The sequence below is a fragment of the Equus asinus genome, chromosome 29 (genome assembly GCF_041296235.1).
Source record: "Equus asinus isolate D_3611 breed Donkey chromosome 29, EquAss-T2T_v2, whole genome shotgun sequence".
NCBI lineage: Eukaryota > Metazoa > Chordata > Mammalia > Perissodactyla > Equidae > Equus > Equus asinus.
In genome coordinates this window covers 33,853,153-33,865,838 of record NC_091818.1, presented here as the reverse complement: position 1 = coordinate 33,865,838, position 12,686 = coordinate 33,853,153, and the positions used below count along the sequence as shown (strand labels likewise).

The 12,686-nt window shown below is 43.4% G+C and overlaps 1 protein-coding gene across 4 annotated transcripts in view; it reads right to left on the bottom strand.

Moving 5' to 3' along the window:
• Window positions 1–345: 345 nt before the first annotated feature.
• Window positions 346–12,686, bottom strand: part of BEND7 (BEN domain containing 7) — a 78,124-nt gene continuing 65,783 nt past the window's right edge. For 3 of the 4 annotated variants that reach the window (XM_044761844.2, XM_070500802.1, XM_044761846.2), the window contains 3 exons: window positions 11,811–11,930; window positions 4,129–4,182; window positions 346–586 (listed from right to left, as the gene is read on the bottom strand). In XM_044761844.2, coding sequence (XP_044617779.2) covers window positions 525–586; window positions 4,129–4,182; window positions 11,811–11,930 — 236 coding nt within the window. In that variant the 3' untranslated portion in view covers window positions 346–524. The remainder of the gene's footprint in view (window positions 587–4,128; window positions 4,183–11,810; window positions 11,931–12,686) is intronic. The other variant, XM_044761845.2, reaches the window with a different exon arrangement.

The following is a 12,686-nucleotide window of genomic DNA, read 5'->3' as shown; positions in this document are numbered from 1 at the left end:
TTGAGGGGGAACTGATGTTACAAATGATTTCATCTAATAGATCAGAGCTATCTCGTCTCCCAAAGCATCTTTTCCATCTTCTAAGCTGACGAAGGTCTGATTAATTTTGGCCTTCACAACTGCTCCCTCAGTACCGGAAGGAGCCATTCTCCCTTATACTGCATCTAAGTAAATTTATGTTAAAATAAATACGTTTCAAAACTCCAAGTATTCACACTGAGGTGATGAAAAAAACAGGGGAGAGCAAGTGCTTCCTTTTAATGGACAATGAACTAACTGGAGCATATGTTGGACTTTCAAAGGGTGATAAATCGACTCTAAAAATGTTCCTTAAAAATCTTATACCAAGTTGGAGGCTTGATGATCACATATTACAAAGAAAGTAAATGAAAACTATTCCAACGTGACGGGTAAACTTCACAGAACACCCACTCTTTGCAGTAACCTGAAACGCTATGTGGATCTTGGAGGAAATTCACACGGAAGAACTGCGTATGCTAACGACCAGCGTCCCTAAGGCAAGTCTAGGCAGTGAAATGCAGCTCTGTGTCCTCCGCGTTTCCTCTCCTGGTGTCAAGTGCGTTACCTACAACAGAGACAAGAAGATGAAGGCAGACCACTTCTCTAAAGGTGCGCTGCACACTTTACTACGACACGGCTGGACGTAGGTACTTTGGGTAAGTGAAGACTGCTGTTGGTGAGGCATCTGTGTTTCACACTTAAATCACTAATTTTTAGCCAAGGCTTTAGTTGTGCTAAATGAGCAATTTTAGCCATTAGAAATTTGTAATGATTCTTTTTACAGGAAAGCCCATGAATGTGTATCACTATTTGGCATGTCCATATATTGTTCAGGAATAGAAAATGGCTAAATAAAATAGGATCTACCTGTAAAACAGAATATCATGCAGTTATTAAAATAATGTGTATGAAAATTTGTAATAAAATGGAAAATGCTTTTTAGGTTAAAAAAACAACTCAGGGAACAAAATTTTATGCAGTTGATCTCCATTATGTAAATAAATAATAAAAAGAAAAGTCTGGGAAAAAACACCCAGTAATGGTTGTCTCTGGGGAGTAAAATTCAAGTAATTTACATGTTCTTCCTTACACTTTTTCTTTATTAAGTTTTAAAAAGTATGTAAAAGAATGCCAATTTATGACAAAAATTGCGAAGCCCAGATGAGCTCTGCACTGCTCTATTTCAAATTCAGAAGCCTCCTTTTGAAATTTTAGAAAATGTTAAGTTTAAAACAATAAGGTTTTTTTCTTCCCAACACAGACTGTTCCCAAATCCTGGGCGCCTTTCCTTCCTTATCAGAGCGCTCTCTCCACACCCAGGCAGCAGCTGGTGTCGCGGCCTCCGCCCCTCACACTGGCTGGGGCTCTCAGGGCGAGGTCTCGTTCACCAGAACCTACCACAGTGCTGATTCCTGGGAGCTGCTCGAAAAGGCTTACTGAGGGGGTTGAGGGAAAAGAAATGAAGAAAATATGTTTTTCCGCTATAACATCTGTATCCACTTTTGTTAAAACTCGACTCAGAGAAGGTGCCTTAAACGTAGGGATTGAACCGTATGTCCCTGGACTGCTTGACTACAACCTTGACCTGGTCGATTCTGGTTCATGGAAACACTTAAGGATTTACGCCCCCTCCTTGCCCTCCCCAGCACATGAATTCGGAAGGAAAAATAAAGGTAATAAAGGCCTTGTTAAATCCTGAAAAAGGACCAACTGTTGCCAGCTCAGATAAACCAGATAAGGAAAGTCTGACAGTCTCAAATCCAAGGATGAAGCTACCTGTGCAGGAAGGTGGCCTTCCCCTCTTGGAGGGCCTCTAGGGCCCAGGGAGGAGGCAGGAATTAGTAGTAGCACTGCATGCAAAGAAGCCACCAGACCGGGATGGTACTTGAGAGGCACTCCAGAGACGTGCTAGTCTAATCAAGATTATTTAATTTCCTTACTGCAGAATTTGGGCACCAATCTGACTTCTTTCCCCCTTTCTCAATGATAAATGGTATTATTTAGCATGCTGTTTAGTAATTTGTATCAAACAGCTCTCAACAGTTTAGTGAAAAGCCTTACAGGGGTGTTCTGCTATAGTCTTCATCACGACCTTACAGCCTTGGGCGAGATCTTAGAAAGAACTCTGGGAGTTCACACTGCAGTGGACGTCGGGCAGACTTACGATGGACATTCTAATTGTGGAGACTGAGACTGCGGTGGAATCCTAAAGGGCTTAGTACATCCATCGACTCTTACGACCTTTAAGAAACATGCAGAGGAAAGCTGGCTTTGGCTTAGGGGTAAGAAAGCTAGGCGGTGTGATGGCTGGGAGTCGATAGGCCTGGGCTCCGGCCAGGCCACCAACCAGCGTGAGACCTTGAGAAGGTCATTTAGTGTTTCTGGGCCTCAGGCTTTTTTACCTGTAAAATAAAAGGACTGGATAAAAAGAAGGGATGGGACTAGATGATCTCTAAGGTTCCTTCTTTCTCAGATTCCTTGAAATTCTTTTCAGTTACATGAGGTGGTCCTACCATCCCCTGTGTATAATTTTCTCATCTGAAACATTTCTCTGTTTCCATCTTCAGATAGGAAAATACAAACGTATTATTTCAAGGTGGATGGTTTTCAAATAATAAAAATTTTTAAAAGCCCACTGAGTCAGACGACATTGAGGATGGGCCGTGCAAATGCCCTGGGGTCAATGGAGCTGGGGAGGGTGAGGGAGGAACCCTGGAAAGCACAATTAGAAGAGCACAGTATTCCTCCACAGCGTCTCCTGAAATGCACAATTTCATTATTTATAGTAGTGTTTCATGCATCTACTGGGAGTGGGCCAGGGGTGATAAGAACAAGGCTAACATGAGTTGTCCTGATATTCAGAAGACGGAATGGGAAGGAACAATAGAGATCGTGCATTTCAGTTCTCTTAATTCATAAATGTGGAAACATAGCCAAACAAGAAGAGAAATTCCTTTTATATAATGACTATATATGGTAAGAACTTGATGTAAAAGGTCCTTTTTGTACTATGCGGCTCATTTCATTTATTTGTCCGTTGATCTGTTGCTTAGCTACTCAGTGACAGAAGGCCCTGTCCCATTTACATGGCTGAGTCTTCTCGTTGCTCTGAAGTTCACTAACACATGTCTGTCTACACCTAGGAACTCCGCTTTCGTTGCCATCTCAGGATATGGCTATCAATGAACATGTGATCTAGCATGGTTTCCACCCACACTAGCTACCCCATTAATATCTGCCCAATTTAATTTAAAACTTACCACCCCATATCTAGAGTTGAGATTTTTCACTGAGAGGGTTTTTTGGGGTATCTGGGGTTTGTGGGCCGAGAATCTTCAGGTATTCTCTTGAGGGCAGTCAATAAAGAGTCCTGAGGCCAAGTGAGGGAATAAATTGTTTGTCACGTGGCTCATGGATCAGACACCTGTCTCTCGGGCTCTTAGGTATGAACTGACGCAGAGGCAGGAGGCCAGGGTGAGAAGAATTACTCGAGAGTCCAATAACGTGAAGTCAGAACTGTGTCTACGGCTTAACGCTGCAGGAGAAGCTTCAGTGGAGTGCGTTCGGCTGATCTGGTTATGTGATGCTTTCAACAGCATCAGGAGTGTGCCACCCATGCTAGGTGCATTGGCTCAGTGAGTCATTCAATTGAAACACAGTGTTCACTGGCTGCCCGTTCTGTGAAGAGCAATGACCATGTGCCTCTCAAAGCTCTTTTGGGGGAGGTGGGAGAGGACAGAATGGACATGAATTTCATCATAAAATGGGTGATCCCTGTTCTAAACAGAAATGTCATTTCATGCTAATATACTTTTTAATGTTCAAAGGTTTGAGAGGCAAAATGTGGTGACACTAAGTTCTTAGGACGTGCTGTTCTGAGGTTTTCAAGAATATGAAACAGAGTGTGAGAAAAATGTAGCTTTTCGTATTCAGTGTGAAAAGTGTCTCTGAACACAGGGCGCTGAGCACCTCTGAGTAGTGGGTCTGGGTCTGCTCAGAAGCAGTGTGCCTAAGCATCTGCATCTCTGACGTTAGAAACATTTTCAATGCAAATATTTTCCTGTGCTGTGTTTTCCAGCGGGTGATGAAAATGTAAATGTGTTTTACCTGTTGGTGGTAAGGAAATGCCATCCAGTCTTTCATCCCCGTCAGCCACCTCTGCTGGTTACAAGCATAAAACACAAATCTCATTAGTTTCAGGGAGCATGTTCATTTTACTGAATACAGTAATATAATTTAAAAACTCCCGTATACATAATAGTTTTCACCTTTCCTTTCCCTTTTCTGCTTCAGTCGGTTCACAGTACAGATTTTAGTATTATTATTTAAATAAAATATTTTTTAGGATGATGATATAAAGTCAATCAATATTCCTATATTAAAAATTGTTCATATCTGTTGAGCTTTATGCTCTCAATCATTCACTTATATACATATATACGGATCGAGGATCTGGGGTGAACTGTTTAAATAAGATCGGGAAGGCACAGAGGTCAGGGAGTCCCTATGGCAGAATTTCACCTGTCATCCCCAGCACCCTTCCTGTGGGGCAGGCTTAGGAAATCTTGAGAACGAACCTTTCTCTGGAGATGACTGGAAATTCAGATCCTAGAGCTGCCAATCTAAAACTGGCATCAACTCAGTCATAAATAAAATCAGAAGGAATGAGCATTTCTTCAAAGGATTCATCACTTCTATGTTTTAAAATGCAAACCTTTGCTCACCTCTGATATGTTTCAATCTCTTTTAAGAGTTTTCTAAAGGGAGATCCTACAGTCACAGAAAACCTTCCACTAAATACAAAAAAGAAAGTGCCCACTTGTCTCCTGATAACTGACGGGCTGGTCAGTCTCCTCGACATGCTATGGACAGGTCGGAATATTTCACTATGGCAATCTGGACAATTCTGGTGGTGCTCCCTGGCCCCAGGGCTAGTGGCCCGCTGGCAGTCACCTTCCTGCTGCCTGCACGTGTGCACAGGAGGCCAGTCAAACGAGGGCTGCCAGTGGCATCGCGTTGCAGGGCTGAATGGGTGGGAAGCAAAACTAACACTATGATCTTGTTTTTTTTGCTGTTGCTTTTGACACAATCAGGGTTCAGATATGGCTAGAGACGTTCACAGATTTCCACTCGGTTCACCCTCTCCATCTCGTCCTCAGATTGTTACACACTAGCATCAGTGAAAGACCCATTGTCTGCTGACCTGCTAACTCCACCTCAAAGAGAAAACTGAGAAGAGACAGAATCGTCAAGACCAATTGTGGTCGGCAAAGAGTAGGAACCAGTAAAAATGATCTCGTAGGTGAACATTTAATAACAACAACATTCAAGTCAAGCAGTAGGATGAATGGGAAGATTAAAATTCTGTGACTAGGTTTATCGACAAAACACAGGAAGGACAGACTAAAATGGTGACAGTGTGTCTCTGGATGCAAGGTTTACAGGTATTTAAAATTTTGTTTGAGTTTTAAATATTATTCATATACTTAAAAAATAACAAACATAAGTTATTTTTATACTTAGAAGACATTTTTTTCTCCTAATTGGCTTGAGTGGATTTGAAGATAGGGAGATGAACTCCCTGGTAGTTCGTTCATTGTCTAGGATTTTAAAAATTCTTCAGTAATAATAACAGCAGTGATAGCCACCACCCCTTATTAAAGGCTTACCATTTACTGGGCACTTTACATACACTGTGTCAGTTAACCCTTAGAAAACCCTACAAGGCAGGTCTGTTACTAAGTCCATTTCAACAAATGAGGAAACGGAGACAGAGAGAGATCAGGAAACTAAGATAATACAGCTAGTAAGTGACACTGCCAAGGATCTGACCAGGTTAGTTAATGCCTGGGCCCTGAAGCTCTTTGCTGTTACTAGTCCACACACATCATGCAGCATTATGAGCTAATGTTTTAAATCTTCAAGTTTTGGTTCATTTTATACTTTCATAACTTTGTGTACTTTACACGTATAATTGCTTTCCATTTAGTTATAACCAAAATCAGTTCTGGGTATAAGTGTCTCTTCCTTTGTAATTCAGCTACCTTCACTTTTTAAAAACAGGCCTATGCAATTATGTGCTTTCATAAGAACAGAACATATACAACCACAAAATACATAAATTATTACATATAAATTAGTATATGCTAGTTTCATGAATGGGGCGAAGTGTCATAGTTGAAGAACATGACAGTGTTATTTAAATTTAATTATAACATGTATCTGTAACAACAAGCTCACGATCTTTCTTCCCTGATGACAGTTGAGTTTTGAAATTTGGAAAAGATTGAGCAAGTCTAATAAAAATTTAATAGCAGTGACAGCTTTACTCTTAGATCCAACACAAATAAAAAATTGCGATTTCAGCTCCGAGGAAATAATCTAATGAAAATGATAAAAATCCACACCAGGAAAGGAATCATTCCAGTTATAGAAAAAAAACTATTACATGTGATGAGAGCCCCAAATGAATTTCTATTTGGATTTGCATAACAACCTTTCAGATCGGCGTGGGGTACTGCTTTTTCTAGAAGCAGCGCGGGCCTCCTTAAGCGGTGAGTTGATTAGCTTGCCCAGTTAGAGTCTGTACCTAATTCCAGGAATTGAGCCAAATATGATAAATAACGCTGAAGTTGTGGAATAACTATGAGACACTATTTTATCATTAGGGCTGAAAAGAACCAACACAAAAGCATGACAGCAAGCAGTATTATTGATCCAGGCCTCTTGGCTCCTATCAGCATGACAAAGGAAAAGCCAGTGGCTCCGGGTTCAATTTGCTGGGGTCCCACTTTTGTGCTGCTTGAGGAGAATGAAGTGTAACAGTATTTGACAAAATTGGGAGACAAAACCTATGAGGCAGGTCACTGCTGACGCGGAGTCATTTTGGTCTGTGTCAGGGTTAGTTCTGTCCTACAACTACCTTCCACTTCTCAGACGCTAACAGAACCTGCTCTAAGGGCAGCTGAGAAGTGCCAGGGTGCCAGGCACAAACATCTCAGTAGATGTCTAAATGCAGGGGTCAGAAGTGAAAATGTCCCAAATCAAATATGATACCACGGAACAGAGCAGACAATGTTCTGAGCACGTGAGAGGCTCCCACGCGGAGGGGAGTGGGGGGAGCCGTCTACAGTGTGGGTCCCATTCTGCAGGAACAGGCAAGCATGTGTGGAAATGAGCAGGTGTGACGTGAATTACTGACACAAATGCTGAGACGGTTAAGAAGTGTGTTCACGGGCCAGTCTGTGTGTGGGCAAGAGAAACAGGAATGCAGAGGGAAGTCCCCACTGTGTGCATGTGTGTTTGCTGAGGGGAAGGGAATGGTGGCCAGAACTTACAACAATTGGTCTCAGCATCTGACAACAGGAAAAAAAGAGGTGGTGTGTTTGCGTATAAAACACAGAGTGTGGGGAAACAAGATTTAAACCGAACTTCCTGTTTCAGTCACGTGGCCCACGGCCGGCAAGGCTGTTTCCGTGTCTCTGGGAACAGCCTTCTCCAACGCACTCAATACCCACTAGCTGGTCTTCTCCCTACTTTTCATGTCTTCTACCTTCAAGGTTTCTCTTCAAACTTAAACTTCCCAGGTCCTTTGGGGACTTTCAATCATTCTCCTCAGCTAGAGCCGCATGTTCTCTGTCACAAAGCCCCCTCTTCCTTTCTCTAGTTGTCTCTGCAGCACCTACAGCAGGGATGTCAGAATACTGGATTGATCCGGTTCTCTTCCCTCAAGCTCCGGGGAGCTCCAAGTCTCTCTCGCACTGTCCCTTTACTCCCACCAGCCCCTGTGAAACAGGAAGGGGCCAGGCTTCAATGGATTCTAAGCAGAGGAACTGAGGTGCAGGCACCTGCAAGCCTGTCTCAGGCTGGACGTCGGTGGCACAGTGAGGACCAGCGTGTGGGAGAAGCAAAGGGCAGCTGTGGCTGGTTCCTGGGCTACTTCGGCCCTGTGCCTTTCCTTTGGGCTTACTGAGTATTACATTTAGGTTTGTTCACTATGACAAATTTTAGATCTTTCTTAAACCCAAATATCACAGTATCTTTGTTTTTTGGGGTTCAGCAATTTCCCCCTGGAAGTCAACAGGGAAATGGAAGTCCTTACCTACTGAAGCAGTCAAGATTGCCAAGGTAGAATTTAGGCAACACGAGACCAACTTAATACTTACTAGCCAAGGACACCACCCAGGCTTAATACCGGAAATTTGATTTGGGATATAAAACTGAAGAGAAACAGCAGACAGGACATCAGCGCCCCATCAGGGGTTACTTACTGTGGAAATCTACGGGGCAATGGTCTTTAATAACACCTGTCATTCAATTGTAAAGAACGTTTTCACCCCCAACTCTTTCCTGGAGCCTGAAACCTACAGTGGGGCTAAAGTAATAAGAGGGGCCTTTGTGAGGCAGGAGATCTTTAGCAGAAGAAGGGATAAGAGACCCCCTAGTAGGAGGTTAATCTTCCCAGGTGTTACTCAGTTAACCTACCCTAAGTGAAGACTCGGAACCTTTAGGGGAGGATGGGAGAAGAGAAGAAATTGGTTGGGGAGTAAGAGGACTAAGGAGGTGGGGGGGCAGAGGAGGACAAGAGAAAGGGCTGGAGGAAGAAGGCACTCTGGGATGACCATGCAAGTGGCCACAGGCATACCCAGGAGTCCTAAGGACCCTGTTCCCAAAGACAGAGCTCAGGGCTGTGCCCCACGGGTTCTGGGGGGATGGGATAAAGTATCTGAAGCTCAAGTACAGAACTGATGGAATGTTCTCCAGGATCTCACATGACCTTGATGACCTAAACAATAAGACCTTTTAATTGTGGACTATTGTCTCTTTGTTTCCATTGATTGATTAGTTCATTCAACAAATATTTTTGCGTGTCCACATGGTACCACGCACTGTTGTAGACACTTGGGACAGAAACAGGACTCAGATGCAGTCTCTGCTCCTGAGGATCTCACGGTCAGTGGAGGAAACAGTTGTAACTATTCTGGCGGCAGAAGACTAATGTCGGTCGTGGGGCTGCCTAGGAAGGCTGCAGGAGAAAGTGACCTTTGAGATACTATGACAGGAGGAGGCACTGTTTTCCAGGCAGAGGGAAAGCATGAGTGTGAGAGCCCAGCCTATTTCAGAACAGGAAGTCTGCTGTGGCCGCAGGAGGCACAGGCCTATGGCAGGACATGCGGCTGGTGGGGAGGGGGGCATTGGACAGCAAAAATCTTACATGCCACGTTGGGGGTCGGGTGTAGAAGGGATTTTACTCTGGGGATGGCAGGAAGCTGGCATTAGTATTTAGTCGGGGGCAGGGCATGACCAGATTTCATTAGCAGAGGCATCGAGAACAGAGTCTAGGGTCTCGGGACATGGCCATGTCTGGAGCTGCACACTGGGGAGCCATCGATGATGGCACAGTTCCAGTCACGAGTGAGGATTTAGAATGAGAACAGCACCAAGTCTGGAAGCTCAGGAACACTGGTTCTAGGAGACAGGCAGAGGAGAAAGAGGCAGTGAAGGAGACCGAAGGCACTGCCAGAGAATCTGGAGGAGAAACAGCGAGAAGGAAATCACAGAAGAGGGAAGAGCGTTTCAAGAAAGACACGATTCGACAGTGTAAAAGTCAACATGGAGGTCAAGTTGGAGTGTTACTATAAACAGAAAGTGAAATGTGATCATCTGGAGTGAGCGCAGCAAGGGTCTATGTAGGGGAGGGAGCTCAGGGGGCAGATGCCGTGGACTCTGAAGTGAACTGGGATGCGGAAGCTGGCGCAGGGAATGCAACCCCTTTCGGAAGAAATCCGACCAACAATGTTAGGAGAAAGAGATAATGGTGGTTTAAGGAAAAAGGAACGGTTTGTTTTAGTTTTGATTGGCAAAGCGAAGGAGGATAAGGTCGTGAACATTTTTTGAGCGCTATTATGTGTCAGCAATATTTACATTACCTAATTTTAACTCTGAAAACACGCCTAAGGTAGGGATTGGCCTCGTTATATAAATGGACAACCCGAGGCTCAGAGATGTTGAGTAATTGGTCCAAGGACCCAGGAATGTGTAAAGGGCGGATCAGAGCTGGGAATTCCCACTATATCATGCTGCTGCAAGTATTTGCGACTATTTGTAGATTAAGGAAAAGAAGGCACTTAAAACTGGGAGACCTTGGGAGTGAAGGGGGCATTATTAATAATTACGCCAGGACAACAGGAGCAAAGCAGACTGCCCACACAGTCTCGGATTAGTCTGTTGGTCCCCTGATGGGTCCCCTGACCTAGGATACGACAGGCCCACAGGATAATGGCTCCATCAATGACCTCCACCACTCCCAAGCACTGCTGCGGATGAATACAGATATTTCCAGAGCGGACACCCTAGTCTCACTATTGAAGACATTCAGGTACAACATACATCTCCAGCCTCACAACAACCCTGAGGCAGGCTGTATTTTTATGTCCACTTCATGACAGACACTGAGGATGAGAAAGACGGAGTGACCTGCCCAAGGTCAGAGCTGGTGACGAGCAGACGTGAGACTCGAAAACAGACCTTCTAATTCCACTATGACTTATTATCCAATGTCATAATTTAGTATTCCATTGCTCTTTATAAAAAAAAAGTATCAATTAAGTATAAAAGAAAGCAAAAGCTTAAAAAAAAAGAGGAAGGGAAGCTTTTTAATTAAAAAAAAGTCATCTACAGCTGAATATTTCAGAGTCCTGACAGCTACTTTTGTAGAAAAGAGCTGTAAGGTTTTTCACACCAAAAAACCACCTGGTTCCTCAGTGCCTGAGAGGCTTGTTGTCTCAAGGGGATCCCCAGCCTGTGCCAGGAGCTCTCCCCGGCCGCCCTTGGCTGTCCTCCTCCACAGGCTTGGTCACGGCCACTACGAGGCATAGTGAGTCACATGAAAGGATGTGTCAGACACGGTCTCACGCATTTGTACCGCTGTTCCTGTGGACATCCGTACCATCCAAAGGTAACATTTCAGCATCTGAAGTCCATCTCCCAAACTCTCACACGCCAGCCACAGAAGCACCGAAGGCGCTTACTGGACCAGGCATCCTGAGATTTGATCGGGAATTATTAAAAAAACAAACAAAAAAATATATATATCTTTAGAGGTATGTGGCCTCCTAGAGAGGATTAGTCTTACATGATGGCAGAAAACTGACCTGAGAGAGATTCTGCCCGGCTAAATTGGTCCAGTGTCATTTTAGGGAGGCTGAGACTTCAAATGACCAAATCTAAATCATCATAATTTTCCTTTTCCTGGAAATTTTCCTGGAAAAGTAATCCCAGAATTGCCAAGCCCAGGTTTAAGGGGGAAAAAAAAAAATATATATATATATATATATATATATATATATATATATATATATATGTATTTGACTTACAATCCTTTTCTGTCTATTTCATATGGTATTTCTGGTAGGCTGATTATTGTTATTTTTTACCTTAAGCAAATAGTACTTTTTATAAAGTCATGTAGATCTAAACAAACAAAAATCAAGAGGCCACAGAAACAAATCATCAAAGAGATCCAGTGTCATACATGAGACGCACAAGACCACAAAGGAGATGAGCAATGACAGGAAATGGCCTGACATAATTCTTACTATTTAATCTTCTGGTGAATTTCAACATTCATTTGAATAAGACTTTAGAACACAAAATCACAGCACGTTACATAGAGCATCTCCCTCAAGAGACAAAAAGACAACAAAGGACCGGAGAGCAAAGAACCATACTGTGCAATGCCTGAGATTCAATCACGGGCTTCTGCAATCATTCTCCTGCAGCTTACATACCTGAGCCTCTTTTTAACCTTCTTCTGGCCAGTTTAATTTGATCCTGTAGAATCTGTACCCAGTCCCTCGGGCCAGGGAGTTTATCCACGTGATTAGCGGTACAGTATTTTTCTGTGAAGACTGAAAGAAGATGGGGAATATTGTTAAATACTTTAACAAATAAAATATGCAGATCTGAAATCGGAATATATCCCAAGAAGGAAGAAAAGCATATTCGTAAAAACATCCGTTCTGCAGTGGATACCGTCAACATCCATATTACATTCGTTGGGTGGAGCTGGAGCTCGGCAGGGCCCTGTCTGCATTTACTCTACTGTGCTTCAAAATGAAACTGGCTATAAATATCAAGTAGAACTGCTGGAAACTGCTCTTTTGACTTGCTCCGCGTCCATCTGTATGTCTTATGGGCAGAGAAGAAAATGCTTCCTATGGGACCACTGGCCCCGTGACAAAATTCAGCAAGTGTATTAAAAGATTTCACTTTTTTTTTGTTAATTTGAAATCTAACGCAAAACTGCACAAAAAGATGATGTTCTCATGGTGATTCCAACTGACAATCAACACATGAATAACGATGCAGTTGAGTCTTAACGAGAGTTCCTCTTCCACTCTGAGTCAACCTCTTGCATGTTGGACTAGCTCCGAGGAAATAGCTACCTATTAAGCAAAAAAGAGACTATGAGGAATCATATGACTGGACAAAAGGGAGGCAAGACCATTGTCGTCTTAGAGCCACACGGTGTGTGACTGCTCATACAGGTGCTGCTGTTGACATTTCTGCCCCACACCCTGGTCCTGAGCACTTTTAAACTTGCTCTTGTCAACTTGCTCTCCGTAAGGTCGAGACCTAGAACGCAGGCACGGCAAACTGCCTCC